General features: G+C 40.8%; 1 protein-coding gene and 2 long non-coding RNA genes across 5 annotated transcripts in view; 2 read left to right on the top strand and 1 right to left on the bottom strand.

The window, feature by feature from the left end:
* Nucleotides 1–25,857, bottom strand: part of usp45 (ubiquitin specific peptidase 45) — a 33,383-nt gene extending 7,526 nt beyond the window's left edge. For 2 of the 3 annotated variants that reach the window (XR_008416184.1, XM_053880181.1), the window contains exons 1-9: nucleotides 25,605–25,857; nucleotides 24,859–24,969; nucleotides 24,175–24,344; nucleotides 21,758–21,858; nucleotides 21,369–21,469; nucleotides 9,865–10,013; nucleotides 8,209–8,304; nucleotides 7,970–8,100; nucleotides 2,073–2,160 (exon numbers count right to left, since the gene is read on the bottom strand). Coding sequence is in view for 2 of the 3 variants with exons in the window: in XM_053880181.1 (XP_053736156.1) it covers nucleotides 2,073–2,160; nucleotides 7,970–8,100; nucleotides 8,209–8,304; nucleotides 9,865–10,013; nucleotides 21,369–21,469; nucleotides 21,758–21,858; nucleotides 24,175–24,344; nucleotides 24,859–24,961 (939 nt within the window). In the remaining variant the exon portion in view is untranslated. The remainder of the gene's footprint in view (nucleotides 1–2,072; nucleotides 2,161–7,969; nucleotides 8,101–8,208; nucleotides 8,305–9,864; nucleotides 10,014–21,368; nucleotides 21,470–21,757; nucleotides 21,859–24,174; nucleotides 24,345–24,858; nucleotides 24,970–25,604) is intronic. The other variant, XM_053880182.1, reaches the window with a different exon arrangement.
* Nucleotides 1,877–18,888, top strand: LOC128767870 (uncharacterized). Its single transcript, XR_008416185.1, has 4 exons — nucleotides 1,877–1,984; nucleotides 14,888–15,003; nucleotides 15,145–17,700; nucleotides 17,805–18,888. It is a non-coding gene; the product is annotated as an uncharacterized LOC128767870 (long non-coding RNA).
* LOC128767871 (uncharacterized) lies at nucleotides 18,896–21,852 on the top strand. Its single transcript, XR_008416186.1, has 3 exons — nucleotides 18,896–19,960; nucleotides 20,046–20,219; nucleotides 21,761–21,852. It is a non-coding gene; the product is annotated as an uncharacterized LOC128767871 (long non-coding RNA).
* Nucleotides 25,858–26,186: the final 329 nt, after the last annotated feature.

The raw sequence follows: 26,186 nt of genomic DNA, 5'->3' as shown, positions 1-26,186 counted from the left end.
TTGACAGGTGACTCCATTATGAAGCATCATTAGTGTAAAACAATCATTGTGCTTGTCCAAAACTGTTGTCCCATCAACCTTCTAATGAACTGTGCATGTACGCGTGTGTGACTCAGGAGGCCTGATGATGGAAGGTGACGTGGCCTATGAGTTGTTTGTGGCAGAGCTGTGAAGAGACACAGCCACAGTAAAGCACCAATCAATAGATAATTGGCCGTGGTCTATGTCTGCGGTGGAGACCAGTCACCCCCACTGTCCCCGACCCACGCACTGCACTGGCTATTTAGGTCAAAAAGCCCCAATAATCCCAGCGAGGTCGGCCTCTCACAGCCATCCCGGGCCGCGGCTCCTTCTAATTAATTACCAGCAGCAACCCCCAACCTCCCTCCCTCCCCCCCTCACTGAAGTAACAGCATGTCCTGTCCCACACTGGCTGGCCACTGTCAGGGGAGGGAGGCTGTCGGGTTTGGATAGGGGCTGCTGGTGGAGGGGTGCAGGGGTGGAAACTAAAATGAAGATGGAGCGAAGAAGGACAGTACATGCCCTGAGAGAGTAAGACCTACCGTCTCAGCTAATTGGTGATAATTGTCTGGGAGCAAATTAGCATATTTAGATCTCTGATACTAATGGCCAATAAACACAAACACTTAGGGCCTCTAAAAGGGTCCCAACACCCACTGCAAATTGACCAGGCTCTCTGTCTGGCCGCACACGTAGAGGACAGATCAATACTGACTTTCCTGTACATACAGCACAGGACATTGTCCCGGGTTGTGATTCAACCTGTTCAATATATCATCATATGCTAAAATAAAACAAAAAAATAACTTTATTTTGGGGTCATTTAGAATTTATAATCATACTGCAAATAGTTGTTAAACTATTAACTGTTTTTTTTATTGACACGATTGGTTTTTAAAAAATATAGCCTTCAAGGAGCTTGGACTTTAACCATGCTTTGCTAAAAAAACAAATTTGGGAAAAGGAATAATGGAGGCTGATCCACTTCTACCGCGCCCCCGTGATTGGATTGAGAGATTGCTGATGAGCCTGTGTGTTTGTGTGTGCGTGTGCAAGGGGGGCGGCGGGCGACCCTCCAGCACAATGGGACAGCCCTGAAGCCCATTCAGCAGCTGTGGGTTTCCCAAGATCACACAATGATGCCGGTTGTGGCACTTGCAAGTCCCCTGAGTGGCACAACTGTGAGCGTTCACAAGTTTACAATGGGAGTCGGCGGCCCAGACCGCGGCCCCTCCTGGGCCCCGGGCTGACCACTAAACACACCCGCTAACTTCTCCTCAAGGTTCACCCAGCCACTGGTGGGGCCACAAGGAACAATCCAGCCCTCCAAAAGGACTGCCATGGGGTCTCCTAATTGCTCTGTCAGGGGGTCGGGGGGTGGGACGACTTGATACTCGCCAAAAACATGGGACCGTGACATGACTGGCCAAGCACACAAAACAAGAGCGGACTAAGGAATGAGCTATTTAATACTAAAGTGAACAACAAAGATATCCCAAAATATACAATATATACCAATATAACATTTATGAAGTATATCACTTAAGTATATAGTAAAAATAAACGTTGACTGAGTTATCTAATTTCTAACAGAAAGTGCACAGAAGAGACATTTCTTAGCATCCAGAAACAATCCATCTCGAGTGTGGGCCATCATTTTTTTTATTCTATCAATCTCCAATGATAACATGGAGTCTGACAGGACAAGAAAGAAAGACGAATGATGGTGCGCTTCCTCTTAAGAAAATTAACATTTCTAACCTGATATAACATGCTCTTTATGAGCTAACAGAGGGCGAATGGACAACACAGGTTGTGATGTCAATAACGGAACCTTTTTTACAGGGGTGTTTAAGCCACTATTAGGTTGAATAAAGAAAACCCAACTGATTTTTAAACTTGACCATAAATCAAACAAGTGCGCAGTCATCCACGGCGCTTGCCCACTATGACAACATTGACGGTGAGTGACTTCATGTTTTGATTCCAGACTATAAATGTTCTGAGCCGAATACATGGCATGCACTGAAACAAAATGGCTGTGGACTCACTTTGGTTTCCTCTACACGAATAGAGTCCAGCAAGTAGTGAAGAAGCTCCTGGCTGTCCTGCTGTTGGTAGCCTTTGAAACGTGGCGCTCTGAATAAAACAAAAGCAAATGTGATTTTATTAACAAGTGATCATCAGGAAGACACTGACATTCAATTCAAACAACCTAGAAGAGGAGTTTATTTTGGCAGTGTTATCATGGAGAGGTTGACTAAATGAATTATTACATTATTCAGGAAACGTGTCCCCAACATGTTATGCAAAGAGTAAAATGATGGGCTTTTGGAAAAAAAAGGAGCTGAAGTTATGTCAGTATATAGAGCGAGGAGACTGTCCTTCAGTTTCTCTAATGGCAGTCCACACTCAGCAGATGTGAGGACAGATGCTCAGGGCAGATGGACAGATGTGGATCGAGTCACAGCAACCTGTTGGGCCTTGCACACACGTACAGGAGAGTCGGTTTTGCAGGGATAACAAGGGAAAAAACGTATTTACCAGAATCAAATGTCTGCAGGGGGTCAGGGTTTGTCGAACACAGGTCGCTGAGTGAGCAGCTGCACATTTAAAGCTGCTTTCATGGTTCCTATTCACACTCTGTCAACATGTTTTGTGCGACTGCCAATTTTATTGAGACAATATCATAAGATTTTAAGGCAATTCACTGGCATAATTTCAAATAAGAACCTGCTGACTGCGTTTTCAAGTCACACCATTCATTCTATTTAGCTTTCACACACTGATTAATTTCTCAAAGATACAGTGACATGTAGAACAAGACCGGATGTCGGTTGCCGGGGGAGAGAATGCCAACCACCTGCCCACAACACAGGTTAGAAGCAGGAGGTCTGGAGCAGCCCAAAGTCTCCCCCTAATCCTCGCACACTGACACGAGTGTCGTCTTGTTGGCCCTTCTCGTGCAGACAAATGGGGAAGGGTGGGCAGAAGGGTGAGTGTGGTGGAGAGTCCATATGTCGTTCACTGGCCTGCCCTGAAAATGAACAGCATGTGAAGGAATTTCACCCTCTTGCTCAGCTAACTGGCCCGTCCATCTCCCCGGAGAGGAAAAATAGAGACATAGATGAGGTAGAGGAAATGACAGGAACAGAGATGGAGGGGGAAAAAGAGGAGCTTTGAAAGGATCAGTGGGAATGAGGCAGTCTGGAAGCTCATCCCAGTGGAGGGAAGCAGAAGGGCCCTGTAGCGCTGCTCTCAATCTGGCCAATTTAAACAGCTGCGGTGCTAACACAATTAATAGCCGGATGAGTTAGTACCAGACACAAGGCCACACAAGCTCGCCCCCCCCCCAAACACACACGTAAAGATGGCACAATGCACATTGTTCATCAAATACAGATTTTGCCAGGCAGATTCATTATTAAAAATCGACTGCAATGTTATCCTATTTTTTAAAAACTGATTTGAGCAATAGTTAATTTTTGTAATGATGTAATAATTACTAATCACAGTCGCCACATGACTGTATAATAACAAGACTGCAATATCACAGATCTGAAGGGAACCTATTATGAAGCTGTGACAGACCAAGGGGCAGCAGGATATGTGTTGTGTTAGGTCTTTGTGTCACAAACATGAGCAAGAAAATCTATAAAATATTCAGTGTATTTTCAGTTAATAACATGACTTGACTTCTTCTGCCGCTCCTCCCAGTACTCCCAGAAAACCTCCCCAGGGAGGCGTCCAGGGGGCATCCGGATCAGATGCCCAAGCCACCTCAGCTGGTTCCTCTCGATGTGGAGGAGCAGCTCGGGGTGGAGTTAATAACATAATATATTTAACTAAACTGAGAACAGGATGAGCACAACGTACTTTAAGGATGAATAATGTTATGTGGTAGTGCCATGCTTACTGCTGTATAACTGTCTAAATATTAATGTTGCATGATGACGAGAAAATTTGGACAAAAAGTACAAAAAGGTACAATTTTAGTCCGGTACAGATTGAAAATCACATAGTAAATGTCAAGCTTGGTTTGGGTTTCTCAGTCATAGCAGAAAAGAGGAAATATTTATCTTCATATTTATGTATATTCACTTAAAAAAAGGGAGACTCTAAACTGGTACAAAATTAACTTCAGAGTAAAGTCTGTTAAAATGCTAATCCAAATTTTATGCACAAACATGAATGAGAGCTGAGATTGTTACCTAAGCACATGTCTCTGCGCCTGCAAGTGGAGATGCACAGGAACCCCACCTGGGGTTGTGTTGCTCCTAAACAACCCAATACCTCTCTTCCTTGAACCAAATAGAGGTCTCCATCCAGGGCATATAACCATCTCATTGCTGCCTTTTTTTCTGCTGCAGCTTGTTGCTTTATGGGAGTTTGTTTACATGTCAGTGTGTCCTGGATCGCATTGAACAAGATGGAGTTCATTATTCCCTTCTGCTACTTCTTTCAAAAATGCAAGACATCATAGGAAAGGAAATGAAAAATATTTGAGGGTGAAAAAATGCCAATGTCGACACTTCCAAGTTGCGCAAATGGAAGAAGAGCCGGGGAAGGTTTCATCAGATTTTTTGATAAAATTGAATTTGTCCTTGAAAGGAAATGGGTCAGAGAAAATTAAATGAAAATGTGACCAGTAAACCTGACACCATTCAGCCACTTATTAGCTAAATAGTTTTTAATACGGGATCTAATGTTCCCATTTGATTCCTATAATCGTGCATTTTCTTTGTAAAAAATAAATGCATTCTAATCAACTTTATATTATATTATCAACAATAAATGCCCTCTGTGTACTGCCGGATTCAATCAAACACTCCATTAATCAGCCGTGTTTGGAACATCATCAAGATGCAGCTCTGGTACAAGTTGGAACCAGATAGAGCATTTGATGGAATCAATCCAAACCACATAGCTTGGCACCGGTCTGACTCCAGACCATACCCATTCATTGGCAGGAGATGGAAGAGGCGTGCAGCAGTGTACTCAGCTGGTTAAGGTCAAATGCGTGTGGTCACACAACACAAGGGCTTAGTGGGCCCTGTGGTGCAAAAAAAAGGAAGAACACACTCTTAACAAGCTAATCTGAAAGCTTTGTTAACTTGCCTGTTAGCACCAACATACTTGGAGAGAGAGCGAAATGAAATGGAAAAGAAGTGTTGGGGCCTTCAAAGGTCAAGGGCAGCTGCGATGCCGATGACAAGGCAGTACATGGAGTGCAGCTTTTGCAAAGGTCAGGGTGCTGGACAGACAGATGCTGTGTGAAAACAGCTATTGTGCAGTTTGCTTATTTATTTATTTTCGTACACATAGAATTCTCCAGTCAAGTGTCCAGCAAAAAGATTAAATCAGTCATAGGGTTCTATACTAGTGACCATGAGTGCAATTCTCTTTGCGTTTTCAACATCCTTCCTGCATCACAGCCCATACAGCAGCACTTCTGCATCATAGAAAACGGTTGAAAAAAGAACTGATTTAAAGCTAGTTTCAATCCTCTGTTTTGGATCTTTTGTAGCATCCCACAGGTGTGGGTAGGTCAGTTATGCCATGTTTTTTTTTACTGTTCCATGGTGTCAACCTAACTATGTAGAAGGAAATGGTTCCTCCAAATTGTGCAGTGCGAAAAAGTGGCTATGGCAATGGAAAGGACCAACACCTTAGCTTTATTTATTGTTTGAACATGAATGCTGCGCAGCATCAGGATGAGACAAGCGGCTGCACGGAGATTCGCCTCTGGCAGAGCCTGCGGTGTACAAGACGAACATCATTTCACGCAGACAAAACTGTTACAATCCATCATATTTCCTCATAAAATGCTGTGTTCGTTCATAGCTATAGTGATCTGACCGCTTTTACAAATGGGGTCCTAAGTTGGAACCTTCAGCAGCGATGGTGGACTGCTTCCTGTGTAAATACTCAAAAGAGACTGCGCAAATTGACAGCAACTATTCATACTATTAACTTCGGCCTTATTGAAAGAAGCATCTAGCATGGCTTTTAAACTATACCTGACAATGAAAAGTCAGTCTCACTTTCATCTCCCCTAAAGTCACAAGTGCTTGGCTTCCTGACTTCAATACTACGGGGCGGAAGAATGCATCAAAACGTGCATGCGGAGAACACAGATGGTCAAATATGTTATTCCAAGCACTTTATGCAGCAGAGTTCTCTCATCACTGGAGCACTGCACAGATTCCACTCAAGCTTCCCAAGTCCCTATGCTAACTCAATTATATCTTGGACTTGTAAGACACCAAATTTCTTGAAAATCTACCTTTGTGTGGAATCATACACAGTACACAAAGATCTTGTCTTACCAAATAATTGCAAAAAATGTAATTAAATTCAAAATGTGTCACAAAAAATGCCATTGCAGAGCAAAGGTCTTAATGTGTCATATAGGGACATTAATTTTACATTAACAAAAACAAATATGTACAGGCAGCCATTAGTTATGCAATACCCACAGATTATTTATTTATTTTGGCAGTTGCCCCACTGTCTTGTGACGGATTTTAAGGCTCCAGGCCAGGTGACAAAAAGTAGGAGTAAAGCCTCATTGTAAATATTCCTAAACTGGCACCGATCCGGATGAATTGGGGCTTGAAGGCATTATTCACTGTGTGTCAGATGATTCGATTAGCTTTAGTCAATATTCACTCTGTGAGCACATACAGGTGTGTGCATGTGTCTCGATGCACAGTTGACTGCGTGTTTCCTGCAGGCTGAGATGGTACCAGGTGAGGAAGCAGTGCGCAGACACACAGGCCTGCTGCATGAAAGCGCAGTACCAGAATAACTGAGCGAGTCGCACCAGAGATGGACCCAGCCAGCCGATTTCAAATGCTCTGGTCAGACACCTGCACAATGGAGAAACACGCTTTTGTTCTACTGTACCTTCCTCGGCTGCAAATCCACACCAACAAAAACTGAAACGCAAAGTATTTCGCAGACTAAGAGAGACAGTTTATTAGTGCCGCTAAAGAAGAAAGTGAGCGCACGTCTGCCAAACCTTGCTCTGGATCAAATATGACACAGGTGGTGCAGCAACGTGGCGAGCAATGAGAAACTCATTATCTGCTTTGAAGCACTCGGAAAAGGTGCAGTGGCATTGGTGTGCATTGTGTTTGTTGAGGTTGGTGTGTGTCAAAAGAGATTCAGCAGGGACCAGGTGCTAACTGGGCCTGACTGGTTAAAGCGGTCACATCACAATGATGGGATAAAAGCAAGTTAAAGCTGAGCTTTTTACATTGCTAGTGCAGGGATGACAAACCCTAACAGTGAGGAACATGACAGTTGCTTTACTTCAGATAAACAGATAGAAGTGCAACAAACTCTAAATCCAACATTCCTAACTCATGCATATGTTTCAAACGTTGAAGTCCGTCATCATGATATTTCTGCGTTTTCAAGTTATTGCTTTATAACGTTCTCCATGTTGGGAAATCTCGGTGGGGCTCTGACGCAGCCCACCACCTTATTATGGATCAAACAGTGGCTGAGACTGTCTGCCTTGCATCAAATCAGACCTTACTGATTCCCGCATGAACCCTGCGGTCTGCGGGTTGAAGGTTTCTACCTGACCAATCACAGATGAGTGGCCATGATTAGGGAGAACTAGATTTCCGCTGCAGTGATTCGAAGCATTTTCGATGGGCGGGGCTTATGCACATTTTCTAACGTAAACATTACAAAAACATGTAACAAAGTTTGTGCAAAAAGACACCCACCAATGTGTTCAATAGGGGTCCATCAGCATTTTAAAAGACACTCAAATCAGCGCATTTGTTTCCAAAAAGAACCAGCACTCTTGAAGTCCCACTTGAGTTGAACGAATCAACCACATCTGTAAATGTCGACATTTTTCCTTTCACATTTTTGGCATGCTACCTTTGCATTTACAAGATTCCGAATAAATGCAGCAGTAGTAGCTTACTTCTGGCAGAGTTGATTGAAGAGGATTTTGGGGTTAACCGGCCCTTTCCCAGGCTCCTTCATGCTCTGAAGGAAGAGAAACATGGCGGCTGTGAGGGGCTCAGGACCTGGGAGAGTGACCGTCAATGGGCTCTGAGGAGGAAGATATCAAAAAGGGCAGATGCATTTTTATGAAGTGTTCACGCCAGCGTACGTACTGTATGATCTACTTATCAGCACAGAGGAAAGATTCAACTGTACCAGAGTAGTGTCACCAGGTGGGCAGATCCTCAACTTGTGTCCTTTCTCCTTCACGTCCTGGATCAGATCGATGAGCATGTGTGTCTGAGAGAGGTTCTGAGGAGGAAATGAGAGCACTAAAGATATTGCAATGTCTTTTTTGCATGATTGTTTTTTTTTTTTTATTTGCATAGAGGAAAACTGTGTGGCGTGCTTAAATCCACCATGTGTTGCCTGAGTTTAAAATGCAGAAAAGATCCCTGCAGAGGAAACAACCTGAAGCAGTCATTGTGACATTATTTTGGAGAAGCATCTTTTCCTTCCTGTTCAAGAGATTTGTTTTGTCACATCCTGGCAATGAAGACAGTTTCTACGGGATGAACACAATGGGGCTGGCATTGTGAACACACGCGCAGCTCGTCCTTTGACAATTACTCGTTTTCAACACAGAGATTGCAATTTTCATGGGGACAATACAAACAGACAGCCAGAGGGACGGAGAAGCAAGTAAAGCGTGCTCACTTGAATTTCAATCAATGAGGAAGGCCCTAAGAGTAATTAACAAAATGGTGGGAAAAAAACAGGCTTATTGTTGAAGAGACATGTCAGCCTGTAGTGACCATGACACAAGCAGGGATAGACAACTGCGTTTCTATGGTTGTTTTGTGTCCTGAGCATTCTCTGCACCAACTGAGAGGCAGGATTGCGTAGGCCGGTGAACTCAAACGACACGCAAGTGCAATACTTCAGGATGACCTCCCCGCCTTGTTTACACACACGGTCAATATAGGCCTGTGGTCCAATTTTGATTCATCATGGGAAAGACAAAGACCATTTGAATAATATTTAGACAACGCAGGAGCATATATATACTAGGGATGTACTGAATTGAAAATTTATATCCAATGTGGTCACGATTTTTATTATTTTTTAAAAATGTTATATAAATAGTCAAGAACATATTTACGTATACATCTGTCAAAGAAAGTTAGTTTAGATGATTTTATATTTTTGCCATTTTCTTATGTTTCAGACTTTGCTTTTGAAATTATAATTTTAAAAACAACACAATTTCCCATTATAAAATAGGCTGATAATGTAAACAGAAGGCTCTAGATACAGTAGTTCGGTTGAACACTCATTGCAAACTGCAATTTTATTCTGTATGCAGATTTTGGATCACACTTTGGCCCAAAGTGTTGCCTTGATTACGGTCGGAACTGGCCGGAACTGATGCTTAGACACCATGAAACAACAATGAGGCCAAATAAAGAGGAAACGTAGGAGAAACGGGTCGGAAAGTCAAAAAGGATTTTGACTTGTGTTGATCTGCTGCTCTTTGCTCACCAGCCGACTGGGAAGTGAGCAGCCGAGCCGCTGTCAGTGCTGAAAGTGGAGGACTGTGTTGCCACATTTTTCTATTGCATCGCATTGTCGATTGGAAGCAAAAATCATGGTCCAGACTGCGCCGCATGGTGTTTGATCTTGTCACATGCCACGTATATTGCCATTTTAAGACTATTCACCTGAATATATTCTATATATATATATATATATATATATATATATATATATATATATATATATATATATATATATATATATATATAAACTCATTGCAGGAATAGTTTTATTTTTAATGTTATTTCATTTTATGTTTCATATTTGTATACTTACCTGCATTACAGCATTGAAGAAGCAGGTGTTGCCAAGATTATTAATTCCTTTGACAGGAACCAGGGTGCTATTGCTCACCGAACCTTTGCTTCGCGTTGGTTCGGCATAATCAGAGGACTCTTCCCACAGCTTGACATTCTTGGGCGATGCTGGAACAGAATAAAAAAAATGTTAGAAAGGCAGGTGATAATAATCAACAAGCATAGTTTGTCACACTGTGGATTAGTTTTCATTAAAGGACTAGCACGCACACACATTTCAAATTGCTGTACCTCCTTGAGAGTTTACAATATATAGAGAATTAGGCATACGTGGAATTGCAGCAGCCAGATGAGGTTTGGAAACATTACTTTCTACGTGAACTTTTGAACCATGTTTGTCCAGAATTATGAATCTCTTGGTTATTTCTGTGCATGTATGTAGGCTATTAAAGGACATTTTTGAAAATTATTTTGTTACCAGATGGAGCTGCTATTATACACAAATTGAAAATCAGCATTTAATTTTACTTTTGTTGACAAATATTGCGGAGCGCATATTAACCATCAACAAACTTAATTGCTTACTTAATCACTGTTAATTTTCATTAACTCTGATGCTATAGAGTAAACTTTCTGTGACGATTCAAGGGTAAAATAAAGCCAGGCTTAACAAGGAGCTAATCAGTACATTATAAGGGTCAATTACAAGCTCATATACAGCTAATACACATATGGATAAGTAGTAGCCACGTTCTATCTAAAGGTTCAGGTGTTGGAGGGAAGTTAAGTTGTAGAAATAATATTTCATTTATTTATAACTTTTCAAAATGCTGTTCACTAAATGCTTGAGAACATCTTGGATTTATTAGTATTTATTTTATTTGTTCAAGACATTTGTAATAACTACAAAAATCACAAACACAAATAAAAGCAACCACAAGTTTCTGATCATGTCAAAGCTAAATTAACACTCCATAATATTAATGAATCAAGCCTAATATGAATCTGAGAGAAGGGTTCCAGGGTGGCAGCTGGAAGGAAAGCCGGGTCATTGGGGAAAGCAGATGACAGATGCAGAAGTTTCCGCTGGTTAGCGAGGGAGGATTGGGGGCTTCGGTTCTTCAGAGCCAGCTGTTACTACTGACTACCACTGAAAACTAACCTTATCCAGAAGACGAAGACAGATGGTCTGTAGCTACAGTGAGATACTGAGATGCTAGAGAAGGTGCGGAAGCTTCACAAGCTGATGTCATGCCAGCACTTAGTAAGACAGCTAGTCCTGTGATGACCTGGGTCCATCAATGTAAGTGGTTTTTATCTTCCAAAAAGCCATTTCAACCTAGCTGCGCCTTTAGGGTAGTGGTAGTTAACATTATACATTGATAAAATTTAGCAAGATATTCAAGCATGCAACTGGAATAAGCATCACTGAAGATCATTCAGTGACATTGATTCCAATCCAGTATATGTTTTAACCTCTATTTGGAGCTTTCGAACATTTCATTACTCAAACTCTACCACAGGACAGCGTTTCATAAAGAGTGTTTTCCGAGAGTATCATAGCCCTTAGGACGTCTCTCTGGAGGTGAAGGAAAAGCCAGGTGCTGGCATTAGTTTGCTCATATCTGCAGTAGATTTTCCTTCCAGGTTCCCCAACTGCAGGAGACGGAGTGTGCTCCAGTATAACTGGATCATCGGACCATCATCAACCATAAAATAGCGTTGCTCAGAATGTTTTCATGAAACCCCATGATGACATTATTGATCATAAGGAAGCCCAAAGGAACCAAAAAGACCAGCAATAAGCTACAGACAATACATTCATTAATTTGGCACATCATGGTCAGGGGTTTAGAAAGAAATGGAGTCACATAGAGGAGGGAAGGAGAGAAGGAGTCCCAGACTCGGGGTTGGATCATTTGAGGAAAAGAAAAAGTAAAAAAGATTATTGACTCACGACAAAGATATTACAATACTCTTGAAAACCTCCAATCATGTATTATACTCTACACTATGTGTCTAGATGTTGTTGTTAGACAAATTATATTGACAAATTATAAACCATGAGGATGGCACTATTTTGACCTGTGGTCTTTTCAAGGGCAAATGATGCCTCTGTGGTCAATTGAACCGATACTGCATATTCCTCACACACAACTGAATACATTTCAAGCATCAGGAACGTTAAAAATTCATAAGAGCTCAATGGGATGGCAGCTGGCGATAGCATTCTGGAACTCACTCAAACAACTGAGTGAAACTGGGCAAGAGAGTGGGTTGTCATTGTGCTACAGCGTGGGCCAGACTACAGTGATGTGGTCGTGACACTACCAGAATCATTTGTTCTGTTTCCAATGATCAACATCTCCTGAAAGCTTCATTGAAATCAGTTCATGACTTCTCAATCTATTTTGCAATAACAATAAATAGCTAACAGATGCTAGTCGGTATACAAGTATACAGCGCAGGCTACATAAAAATGAAATCAAAGACTCAAGAGATCAGGCAGGCAGCAAGGTCACCAACCTGAGAGGTTTCAGTTCAAACTAAGGAAATTCAATTGAACCAAAGTGTCAGAATGTTAAAAAAAAAACAGCAAGTTCTATCTCATAAACACGCATGGCCTTGCCTTCACATACATTCAACACGTCTCGTGCATCACTATGTAAAAGGCTATTCAACCCACATTGGTTGTGTAGCTCTCAACTGGGCACAAACCATGCAAGACATTCTGGGTTCAAGGCCAATGACAGAAGAGAGGGTCCTTGTCACTGTAACAGCCACAAGAATCTTCGGTTCATGTGTGGATCGACAATATGCATTTTTACAGAACTTTAAAGTGACACAAATATTGACATCTCATCAAACAATGCATACATAATTTGAAAGAAGTAGTATGCAAGAAGTACCGTAGTATACAAAAAAAAAAATCACCAGAAATTAATGTCCATATACAACCATAAATTACATTGTGATGCTGACAAGGTTCTCTTGAGTTGGGGAAATACCAACAGGTTCATGTAAACAACAGACTTGTTTTTATTTGAATCACGTCATGGTGGACAACTAGGACTACTGTGAGATGGTGTCTGAATGGATCAAGGATGGACGAATAAGGGAAAGACTGAACAGTAATGTAAATGTAATGTAAAACTGTTTTATTACTCAGGGTGTAAACAGTGGGACTAACTCAGTCTTTTAAGTATTGATGCTGCTTCACCAATGTTGTGATAGCTTCTCGATGCTGTCTAAAAGGTGGTGTTATCATCCCTTGCCATTGGTTTACATATGTAAAACATGGGCATTTGTAACCAGTTTTAAAACCAATTGTAGGTAAACTTTCAGGGCAAAACAATGAAACACATACGGTTGCCACTCGTCCCTCATTCTTTAAACTTGCTTCACCCATTTAATAATGATGGTCCTCATCGTTTGGTTTGAACAGGTCTACATGCTCACTGGCACCAGTAGGACATCCAGCTGTCATGAAACGGTTGGGCATTTCTATTCTGAACCTGAATATTTAAGAGCTTTTTCACCTGCATTCTAATTAGGGCTGAACGATTAATTGCATTTGCGATTATACCGCAATAAGATAAAACGTGATTTTCTAACAGTAAGGCTGCGATTTGATTGGTCACGTGACTTTCACGTTGGTGGCGCAGCGCAACGGTGAGCTTTAGCCATTGAGCTGTAAATGACGGCTTTAGCCTATGAAGGTAAAATGGGTGCAAAAGTGGCACATACCCGTAACACAAGACCCGTATCCATGCGTCAGAGGCACATACGCGTAACTGCACATTTGCATCCGTAAACCCCGTGGCACGTGCGTGTAAAAAGAAGAATTACATTCATACAAACACGAAAAGTAATTTCGCCTTCATTTTCTAAGTGCACAGATACAAGTGGCTAAACACGAGCTCTTGAAACTGCAATTGTGACACACTGCTAAGTTTTCCACCTCAACCACCTCCAAAACGGGTGCATAAGTTCCACATACTCGTAGAACACGATCCGTATGCGCGTGCACCCTTTTGCACCTCTTCTCGCACCTGTAAATAAAACTGATGCGCACTCGTAGAAGTGGCGGCAATACGTGCCTGTTCCTCCATGCGCGTTCCCGGTAGTCACGTGACATGTGTTGTCCAATCGGCTTTTTTTATTACTAATTATGGGCTGCTAATGTTCAGACAGTGCTTAAAAAGTGCAATCTACGTTTACATGAAGAGTTGGACATGTTGCAGTGGTAAAGCCACATATTGGTTTACATTATTGTTGTAATATGCACTTTAGTTTGTCTGATTTATCAGTTTAGTAAGTCTACAGTTGAAACTGAAGTAGACAAATAAACCATCTTTCATTTTAATTCATGCTTCATTTGCCTTTATCTTAACATAAGAATAGCCTATAAGGAAGAACAATTATATATACTGAATCAGATATGGTTTATTATAATACAGATTGATTTATTAGTTGTGTTTGCTGTAAAATACATGAGAAGAGGACCTTGAAAAATAATCGCACATTTAATCGCAATCGCAATATTGAGAGAAAAAAAAAATCGCAATTTGATTATTTTCCAAAATCGTTCATCCCTAATTCTAATGGTGCGTCGACAGGATCTACTTCCAGTGACGTCACAAAGGCTTGCTTCCGTACTCACTTTGGGCAACACAGCTCTAAATTTCATCCACACTTGTCGGTAACCCATTAACATCCCATTCCAACAGCAAGATAGATGGTTTGAAAAAAATAATTCAGCAATTCACCTTTAAAGACAAGTAAGGTTATATTCTAATACTGTAGATGCAGTTAGCTGTCCATGCGGGCAACATTAGGTGTTTCCTATTCCTGTCTGGAGTCATAAGGCTTTCCCTGAAGTTCAGGAGGGATCAAGAACTTTGTTAGAGACAGTACAAAGCTCTATGATAAGGTACATGGGAAAGCAAAGCATGACTTGAAGAATAACAAACTTAGCATAACAGTTGTGTATCGATGTTTATGTCGAGATGTGTTTGCTAAAGTAGACTCATACTTTGCAGCAAGTGAAGGAACGTACACTGGCAGGGTTGCTAAGAGGGAGCAAAGAACGAGGAAACTAACTGGGCGGAATGATGATGCCCATGGACACACTCTGCATCTGGGACCGTCACCCAAGGTAAACAATGTTCAGGGAGCCATCTGGTAGAGACTGGCAAGAAGGGGGCAGAATAGGGCAGTTGGGGGGGTGCTCTGAGTATAGTGAAGGGTTGCAATGAGCACAAGCATATGGAAAAGCAGATTTTTTCTCTCCCTGCAGCAGTCAACGAAGGCAAATGTCAGCATGCGCTGTGTCCACGCTTGAGTGTGCTGCACTCAGCCCCACCACCTGGCCCTCCTTGCTCAGCCACCGAGTTTGGGCAGCAGTGACACTGCGGAGCCGTTCCCTAGGGTGAAGGGGAACATCTCTGCACTCATGCTTGGCTACATGCACGCATGTACACCAACACCTCCCGCATTCCCTGCTCTTTTTCACACAAGAGACACAAAAAACAGCAAGGGACTTGTGCAGTCTCATTCACAACACTCACGCTTCGTTGTATGGATTTTCATTTATCAAACTCAAATGCAATCCACATAAGATTTAGAGGCCAATGCCATCCATTCATTTTGGATTTCCACATTGTAAAAAGAGATGAATATGTCCTTTGAAATATCAGGCGCAGACTGAATGCTCATTTACGGTGTAGGAGCAAGGATGGACTGAAGATGGATCTGCTCATGCAGAGTGAGCAATCAAGAGAAAGGCCAGGCAACACCAAATGTCTTATTAATTCACTAATTTGCTGTGACTGTAAGGCATGAAAAGCTTGCTTCCTTGCCATCTGAGGCCAAAAGGAACTCAGTGCCATGTTGCCCACACACAAATACATTGTTTTAAATGGCCTACTTTCATGCGCGTTGGTGGGAATGAAGACAAATCGCTCTTGACTAGCTCCACCAGGGGACAAGTCTTTTAGTGCCTTGCAAAGCAAAACTGTTGAACTCACTAAAAGTACTATATAAAATCACAGCTGAATGGAAACAAAGTAGACTTTTTCAGATGAGTAGAAAACTTTGTACCCATTCCCTCAGCTGTCAATGACATTGCTGCACATTGAGTTACTCAAGTGATAAATCCCTGATAACATGGCATTCAAAAGCTCAACTTGGAATCATGTTATCGCTTGTCTAACCCCACCTGGGTTAGACCAGTACTGTGAAAGATAATGTCAGGTCAATGTACATTCAAAAGAAATCAATGGAATGTCAATACACAAGATAGAACAGTTGGTTCAAACCTAAAACTAGGTCTGGTTAAATTGTATATATTCTCACTATTAAGGCACCACACGTCAAGATTTCTCAATGGCCTGTGACGTCCTATGTTGACGATAATGTTGAGGATCATGAGCTCACTCACTCACTCACTGCGGCCTTCGGAGGACCAGCCTGAGACACCTGCCAAAATGTAACACGTATACCTAGCACCTCATATGACCATATGACTGTGCTATTAAGTGTGGACCTCTACTGACACACACAGTCATATGAGGAACAATATACACCAAGGGACATGAACTAGAATGGCAAGCGTGCACTACTTGACCCCAATCCCAACCACACCTTTTTTCATGTGATAACAGCGTTTATGGTATCAGGAAACATAGCGGAAGGCAATACGTGACTAAACACTAAACCTAAAGCGTCAACATGAAATGGCGCAGGCGTCCACTTGATTTAATACTGAGCGTGAAAAATTCCCAAGGCAAACATTATCCTAAACAACTTGCTATTACACCTTAAATACCCTCCAGTTAATATCAGTGATAAAATTATATGACCACTAGTTTACTTGTCATTGCAGTTTTAAAAACATTCGAGAAGGCCTTCAGGTAATAACAGTAAATGGGTAGTTAGATCTGTTTAATAATTCTGTTTGATAAAAAAAGAACACAAAAGACAGGCGACAAAAATATTAGGTCTTACAGGTCCAGTTACAGACAGGCCAGACAAATTAGTAACCATTATGTGAAAACTACAAGACTGCATTGCATCAGACGAAGATATAAACCAACAGCTTTAACGTCTGGAGTGGAAGCATTTTGTGTTCTTCCTTCTCAGCTGCAGTCTAGTTCCGTGAGGTCAATTTATCTTTATGATGAGATTCTGGTACTTCAGCTGAAGACCTTGGTGGGACGAGAGCACAGTTAATCGACATGCTTTATTTCCACCAATGCATTTGTTGGAGACTGAGGAAATAATAAGAGCCCTGATGGTTTTCTAGTCTTCTGGAAAAAAAAGACAGCACAACTGTGGCTTCAGTGAAAAAAAAATGTCCTTCACACAGACGATTTCGCAGTTGGATTAGTGTTGGCACACTAGGTCATTACTTCCAATAAGGGCCCATATTTTTAACCAACTTGGTCAAACAGTGTAGGGGCAAGCACACAACAAGAAAGGTACCTTGTAAGCTCCAAAGCAGTAAGTCAGACAAGCTTTAAGAACATCACAATATCCTGATGAACTTTGCGAGGCAGTCCTTCAAATTGTTTAAAAGTAATGAAGGAAAGTGACAGATGATCCAAAACATGCAACTGTTACATCAATTCTGATGATGAAACAGGATTTTAGGTGAAGGTTTTGATTACTTCTATCACTTCTCTTTCACCAACAGTGCAAGGTCTGTTCGTTCCTGAAGCTGTGTGTGCCTCAGTGGGTAACAGAGTGCGGCATATAGTTGTATGTTTTTTTTAAAGAGAAACTGCAAATCCATCAGGTATGTAATGTACTTGGCAGATACATTACATCCACATCCTGACAGGACACAACAAATGTGAGTAATGAATCGAACAATAAAATGGAACATCAATCCCTGTTTTGAGTATCAAGTACTTCCTAAAACAAGACATTATGAAATGACTGCATTGTCTGGTCCAGAACATCAGCCACTGATGACATCAACATGGCTCCATTCTAACTGAAGGGCAGGTTATAGGGCAACTGGAAAGACTTCACCAACAGACAAGCTGCAGGCCATGACGGCATAACCGCCAAGGACACAGAGTACAGCCGTCCTGTGGGCTGATCGTTGTGTAGCACCACATCTATGATCTTCCATAGCCCAGAATCTGTCCCCAGTCAGTCAACAACAGGAGATAAGTGTCACTTGGACTACTGATCAGACAGACTACAATTTGTTCGGCCGGGAGATGTTCTGCCTGACGAAGAGGTAAGTATGGAGCTGTGCTCCAAAGGGGATGATGCAATCATCATTCCTCTTCACCTTGTACACCACAACACAAAACTTGCCACCTTCAGAAATATTCTACGACTCTGCAGTCTTCCAGGTGTCATCCATGTGTGCAACAATGAACAGTCTGCTGTGTATTCCAAGGTCATAGCTGTAGAAGCACACAATTTATCTTACACAATACACTATCCATTATCCAGTTGTCTGAATATTCTTAACAATGCATTTGCACCCGTTTTATTTTAATGTATGTACAGTTTTTTTCCTTCTCTTTGTATTGTGTTGCGTGTGAAATTTCCCACATTGGGATCAATAAAGTGAATCTATCAATGAGAAAGGAGATCCAATCAGAATTCAGCCAGCTTGTGTTGCCAGGTTGTATAAAATCAGTCCAAGGCCTTCAAAATCACCAGTGCAGGCATAGGTGCACTTTGAGTGAACAGGCACGTATAGTTGAAGGATAGTTGCCGTGGCCAATCAGATCACGAGTGGAGGACAGCAATTGTCATTGGATACTCATACAGTAATTTCTTGACTAACCGCTACTTTTTTATTCGCTCGCCGAACCCTGTGGCTTAAACATACATTTTACTGTAAAACAAGCTTCAGACCGATGAAATCACAGATTTTTAGTGATAACCCAGCGCTTATTGCGCTGTTCTGCGCCCTGCATTTCCTCTGCATCTACACCTAGATAACCCAGGTCTGAGAAAGGGTTTGTTGGTCACTACCAACAAGCGACTATGGCAGCGATGGGTGAGTGCAATAATTTTAGATTTTTTTTTTCACATTTATTATGTTGATGACTGGATGCATTGGTGCAGCTGTGTGAAAGAGACATGTTACTTGAGCCACTGTCAGCAAAATGTGGCCTTCTCATTGGAATCTTTCTGACATGAACTTTGCAAATGACATATAAACTAGCAAGGCGGTGTGCCACGACTTAAATGAGAGCCACCACAGCATCATAAAAATTACCTCTTTTTAAAGATTAAATCTCATGTGATCAAATGTATTAAAAGAAAGTCAAAGGGAGCAAACAAACAAATAGCACATAACACATCATGGAGGTGGGCGTAAACATGACGGTATTCGCCATGTTATTGGCGTAAAAATCCTGAAAGAAACATAATAATGACTGAAGTCTGTTGCTCACGGAACTCAAGTCGCGTATTCCGAGGACAAGGGACATAGAGATAGAGACATAGAGATCAGAGATAGAATACTAGAAGAGGTACTAGGTAGGAAAAAGAAGCACAGGAAGACAGCTATTGGGATTATAACCAGGGAAGATACGCAAGCTGGGCTAAAATAGAGGAGGCTCATTTCTAATGACAACCCCTGATGCAAAATGCTGAAAGACAAAGCGCAATCTATCTATGGAAAAGCATATGAAGATGGTTTGTCCGTATTCCAAAATACAACATTTGCTAAAACATCCAGCAAACATCATTAAGCAATACACATCAATGCTTAACTGGGAGACATGTCGCTCAATAAGGGTAATAACAGGGTAATGAGAGTTAGATGGGCCATGTGCCAAATTCCAGGAGAGTGAGTCAGCTGCACTTCAACAGGCACTTGGCACATTGGAACCCATTTGCTTTTTCAGTTGACACAGATGCAACTTCCAAAATGTAGACACAAAGCATTAAAGAAGAGTTTAATAACTGAGTTAGATAAAGGTGTGATGACGGGCTCAGGTCACAACACTGTGAATGTGTGCATGTGTGTGCTACTGTGTTCCAGCTGTTGGGACTCTGACTAGTGGAGGACCCTGGCTCCCACTGGTGCTGCCCACAGGCCCAGAGGTGGTGAGACACACAGCAGCTCCACGGGAAGGGTAAGGAACAGATATAGATAGCGATGGAAAGACAAAGGACGACAGAGTCAAGCCTAAATCCTTCACAGCTGCTCTTATTCTTTAGGGAACCCAGCCGCGAAGCATCACTCAAGCGCCTAATTCCTCTAATCTGTGCAGCCATGCGAGGTACAGAGTGAGGGTCAGGGCCCGCTCCCGCATCAATCCTACAACTGTCGACGCTGATGGACTGATGGTGGACCAGCATGAATCTGTGTGGATGGCTGGCCGATGGCCACTGGTAAGTGGGCATCATGCAACACCGTGAGCCCGGGAAGCTAGCGAGACCAGACCATCAGTGGCTAAACATGTTTCGAGGCATGGCAAAGAAATGTTGCTGATAAGGTTGGGGATCCTTTGAACCAGATTAGTGAATTAGAATTTACACAAATTCACACAAGCCAAATGTAATTATTATCTTGTTTCATTACTCGGTCACTTTGGGATGCATGTGGTCTTGATTTAGTGTGCTGGTCAAAAGGAAAAAAATAATCAATTTTGCTAGTAAACAACCTATCGTAACATTATAGAGAGTGTGCAAATGGTAATATAAAAGTATTTCTAATTGTGACTAGGGATTCTCACAATGATGATAGAATAACAACAATAATTCATTTATTCAAAGAGTTTACTGCTAAACTGGTGCATTCATGGTCATTCAAATCTTTTGCTAAACATCAACAGTTTGTCAAAAACGTTTGAATCTCTTCTGATGTTTCTTCTCAAGTGAATATATACTGTGTACATCCAAGTTTACACAGTACAAACATCACTTCAGTAAATCAGCTCATTGAGTGTGTTACCTAGTTGTTCATCTACAAGTTTACTGACAAGAAAAACAACACTGAAGACCACTGACCTGTTTACAGACAGAACATCTTTTAATGAATTTATCGCAGTTAATCACATTAACCTTCACATAAAAAAAAGACCCTGGTCATAAGGGCGCATAAGAGTCCAGTTTAAAAGAGCTTGATAGCGCTGATAAAATAAGGCATTCAAAATGAGGAAGAAAAAGTCAGTTCAAGTATGTGAGTTAAGGAATTTAGACAGCTGACGCCACCAGGGGGAGCAGGTGTACTGCACTCTGTCAACTCCTCCGTAAACTATTCTCAAATCAAACTATATGCACTGTTCCTCTAAAACCAGTAAAACGTTTTTCACTAACTTCGTGATTGATGGATCTTTTGTAACTGTTAAGTTTCACATTCTTACAATAATCTGGTTGGGACTAATTGTCTTTCTCAAGGCTGATTCTCTGCAGACCACCTCAGTTTGGTTTACAAATGAAAACGCTTTAGGAAAATAAATGGCTCTAGCCTTGTCGAAATAGCGCTGCTTGTGTGTATATGCACGGCAGCGGCAGGGGGCCCCAAAAAAAACACCCTACCTGAAGTTGCCTTGGCAGAATGCTTTTGTAGAAAATCCAGGGTCTGAGCCAAGGCCTTTTTGTTGCAGTGAGTGGAGAGCTCCTCGTTACATTCAAAACACCTGTTACAATATCAAGAAATGAGGGACACAAGGTTACAGACTAGATATAAAATTAAATACAACAATGCTCCAGATAGCAAGTCAAAATCATGCTTCCCACAGAAAAACAATTCCAACATGGGTCACGCACACTGGGTTCATTAAAAATAACTATCAATGCACATATCACTGTAAAATGTAGGCAACAGGAACACCTGCCTGTCATTTCAACCACAAATATTTCCATTTTTGAATTAATGTGCTTTCATTTTTAATTATTATCATTAATATGTAAAAAAAAATTCTCACCAGGCTTTCCAGGTGGTCAAACTGATGGTGATGCAGTGGGACTCTGGATGGAAGGCTTGGTGGTGCTTGGCAGCATGATGGATTCCTGAACGGGTACATCCCTGTGACATATTATAGTCAGCTCAATGTTTTTGTTCATCATCTCTTACAAATAATGACATGGATGTTTAAAAACAGTTGAAACTGCTCAATCCTGGGGGTCAGCCAATATGACCAGAGGCTTAAAATTAATGCATTTACTTTGTCTTGCCTTGTCAGACGACCACTTTAAATATGTCAAGAACAAAAACAATTTGGATGTGCTGAACTCCTAACTCCGATTTTAGCTCCCATATTGTTGGGTCTTGCTTTCTGCCGGCGGATTCCTCTTTTCTTCTGAGTAATGCTTCAGACATGACCAATAACCAGCATACTGGACTAAATTCTTATTAACTCATGAAGGGCTAATAGTTGTGTTTTTGCATATTGAGCAGAGCCTCAAAACACTGAAACATCAATGCACCATTTAAACTCTCCGTCTACTTACACGACAAATGCAAATTCTTCAGAGGTGCAAAACTGCAAATGACTTGCTGTTTCACACTTTTAAAGACCATGGGAAAACTTACGAAGAGCAGAAGTGACTTCCAGAATTCTCAGATGATACAGGATTTACAGTACTTGATTTTAGTGTGAGGAGGAAGTAGGAAAGAAGAGTTGGATGAGGAATGATGTGCGTGTATGTGCTGCAGATTCTGACATGGTTACATCAAAATATATTGATCCAAATCAATACATTGGACGACAAAGCATATACAGGTAAAGTGGGTTGGGATGGGCTGTTCAATGTCATTCCGCTATAACCCTGAAATCAGAAGTTATCTCCCAACTTTAACTGTAGTGTATGTGCATGTAACGCACTTACATTGATGTGCTTTTTTAAATCAGGTATTCAAATATTTTTTCAACTATTTTCAAACATTATGCGGCACAATTGTCTTAATTACTGAGTTGAATGTTACAATTTTCACTGATTAAGGCAACAAAACTAAAACAATAAGTGCGTAATGGGGAACTGACGAATTATTCCGACTTCTGCATCTCAGTTCCGTTAAACTGATTCAAGCTGCAAAATGTGTCAAGGCCACGTTTCGATCTCTGACAACTGAGATGGGAGTAAAATCGATGGGTTTTTTATATTAATGGGACTTAATTATGATTAATTAATTACAACACATTATGATTAATAAAACCCAAAAAAGACCTTTAATTTATTAATTTATAATTATAAAATTGAAATTTTTACACAAATATTTTCAAGACATTAAAAGAAGTTTAGTTTAAATAAGGTGAAATAAAAACTTGAATATAGTCACCATTGTGATTTATTGTGATATTGTCAAACTAATGCAAAATAAACAATATTTTGTTGTTTAAATGTATGTATGGGTCCATCATTTGATTCAGTAATATACCAAATTCATTCAAATTGAAAAATGTGGCTTCTTGTGACAAATATTCTTACACCATTAAACTGCGATTAATTGAGATGAATTAATCACAAACTAGATTAATTCTTGTAATCGAATCTAGTTTTGGAATATCCTTCAGCTTCTGTGCATTTGTGACAAACAGAGAAATAAAATTAAGACCAGAATCAGTTTCATCAAAAATCTGATGTCTAACGTCCTGCATGTGTGTGCAGAACCCCACGGATCTTCAAAGAAGAAGAACCAAGAATTGTGTCATTAAAAAAAAAACAAAACAGCAGGTTCGTGCTCAGGCTATGTGGTTGTTCAAAGCCTTATCAAGGTCCCAATTTGTGAGTGCAATATAGAAATCTGCATGGATGAACAACAGACTGTGGGTGATGACCTAAGACTGCATGTGCAAATTAAATAAGCGCAAAGTGTTTGAGGCGCACCCATTTAAATCTGTATAAACTGAGTTTACTGACCACCATGACACTGACACACGACATGACACGACACACGGACAGACTGATGAGAGAGCTACATACTGTAGATGCAGACTAAAGGCATTGACCAACATTCCAAGGAGTGCTAGCTCTTTCTGTCTGCTGTCAAGGTTTCTCATTCCCTGGTGCTGATGACCGCTCACAAGGTGTGTGGTTTGGGCCGGCAAACACAGGACAGAGCCCCCCCACACACACACACTACAGTTGCTTGACTATCATGCAAGACAGCAAATCTCAGAAAAGCTGCAGTAGATTTCAAGATGCAATCAAAATAAAAATCAATTTTCCATCAAGTCAACTCATGACTCTTTCACATGACTGACTGAGGATGTTGGAGAGAAAAAAGAATCCACTAGGGTTTTTGTCAACATAAGAATGCTCACTTGAGTACTCACTCAATTTCTTTTGCCACATTTTTGGCATAAATATTGAATTTATTATTATCCAAATTTGTTTTTACCTGGAAACCACACTTGAGACAAACCATGATGTCATTGGAGGCTGCAGGTTCCCCACCAATCATCGTCCTTTCCTTCATGCACTCGGAGCAAACCAACCACACAGTGGATAAGATGGACTTCTTCACTGAGCTCAGGTCCACTGCTTTACTCACATGCTGGCAGGTCAAACCTGAGTTGGCGGAAAATTCAGACACATTAATAGTTTTAATAAAATGACAAAAGTAATGCCAAAGCTGAATGTTATTACAATGTATTAGAGGTGATGGAAATAAACATTCATTCATCAGTCAGCAGTGTGGATGTAAAAAAAACGGTTATTTAACCCCAGAATATGTCAGTTTTATTTAAGAATAAAGGGGGGTTTAATAAGGAAGAACTGGGGTCAATTCAGGGAGTTAAAATGGAGTAAGCCATGGTCGACAAACTGTACATTCCACCACAAAAAGTGCACAAATATTTCAAGTTGGCAATGCCTGTTTGTGTTCATCAATTTTGTATCATTTGTCTGAAAATAAGATCCCCATTATGATTTTCTGCCAAAATTTTATGTAAATTAGGGACATATTTTGTACCTGTAATTTAGTGAATTATACACTCAGAATAAAGGTTATACTGATTTGCTACTGTAAAACTGAAAAGTTAATTTGAAGAGTGCCATGTTGAGCGCTCCCTTGGTGACTTACCACTGACTTCATCCGATGATTCTTCATCTCGAGGTTTCCGCGGTTTGTTAGTCCGCTTAGTCATGTTGGCAGCTGTCAAGGAGAAAGGGTCCTTAAGCCGCATCTGGGACTCTGAGACAAAGATGAAGAGGTGTATGTATTGTACACATTATTGCAATATATTACAGGGCAATATGACTCAAATGTCAAACTAGCAAGTTTGGTTTGAACAGTTTTATTTTAAATGTCACTTACATTCTCTGTCATACTTTTCTTGACATTTCAGATGCATATAAACCAAGGCTCCATCAAAATGATTTAAATTACGCTTAAGTAATTTACTTACGAGTGGAAGTTTTACTGTTGTAAAATACAGTTTGGCTTACAAAGGATGAGTCAGAAAGTTGCTCAAATCAGTTTATCATTAATGATAAATGATCTCATAAAATCCAGACAATAGCATCACCAAGTAGACAACTTCATTAAGTTATTTGTTTTAATACATAATACATTTTAGGTCATGAGGTATCATATACGATTCGTATTTTATGTTCCCATTGAAAATGTACACAGTGGTGTTGAAGGAAATGCATCGAACAAATCAGATACTGGTATTATCTACCTAATAATTTGAATGCAGTAAAGCAGAGGCCTTAAATAACATCGCATGTCAAAGATATATTAAAAAAATAACAGCAATTATATATTGTAGTGTCAAAACTGCTATTTTGTTGAACTTAAGAGAAATCAACCTCGGACTCACTCACCTCTTTATTTTGGTTCCTTATGTTGACTGTGTCAGCAAACTAGAAGCCAACACCCCCTGTCTCGTAAACAGGTTAACTACATGAGCTCGGTAGCAAAGAATGCAGCTTATTCTTATGAACCTGAGAAACCGAAACCCAAGTCGACAACACTTCTACTCAGGCATGTTCCTGTATGTTGTCAAGCTTCTGTTAGCATGAGCTAGCATCAGTGGTCAACATGTGACGCACTCGGAAGCGCTGCGAAGGTGCGTTCAAGTATGTCAGGAAAATGCGGGGGTTATTTTCCCACGCTGATGATTATGCTTTTAAAAAGCTGTGGCATTGGTGTCGATTCAGTTCATTCACTCAGTTCTAGATCAGGATGCAAAGGTGCATGTTTTACATTCTTAAATCAAGGAATTTATTCTTATTCTTTATTCGCTTTATTATTATAGTCTATTCGTCAAAGCACATGGCCACCATAGAAAGCCCTGCGAATAAATATTACGATATCAGGTATAACTGGTATCTATATCTGGTATAACCAGACGCATGTTGAGCTCGGTATTGTAGAAGTTATTAGTTTTATTCGATGTCTTATAT

Source organism: Synchiropus splendidus, chromosome 12 (genome assembly GCF_027744825.2).
Source record: "Synchiropus splendidus isolate RoL2022-P1 chromosome 12, RoL_Sspl_1.0, whole genome shotgun sequence".
In the NCBI taxonomy this organism is placed as follows: Eukaryota; Metazoa; Chordata; class Actinopteri; order Syngnathiformes; family Callionymidae; genus Synchiropus; species Synchiropus splendidus.
The sequence above is the reverse complement of the archived record's forward strand: the minus strand, read 5'-3'. Positions and strand labels throughout refer to the sequence as shown.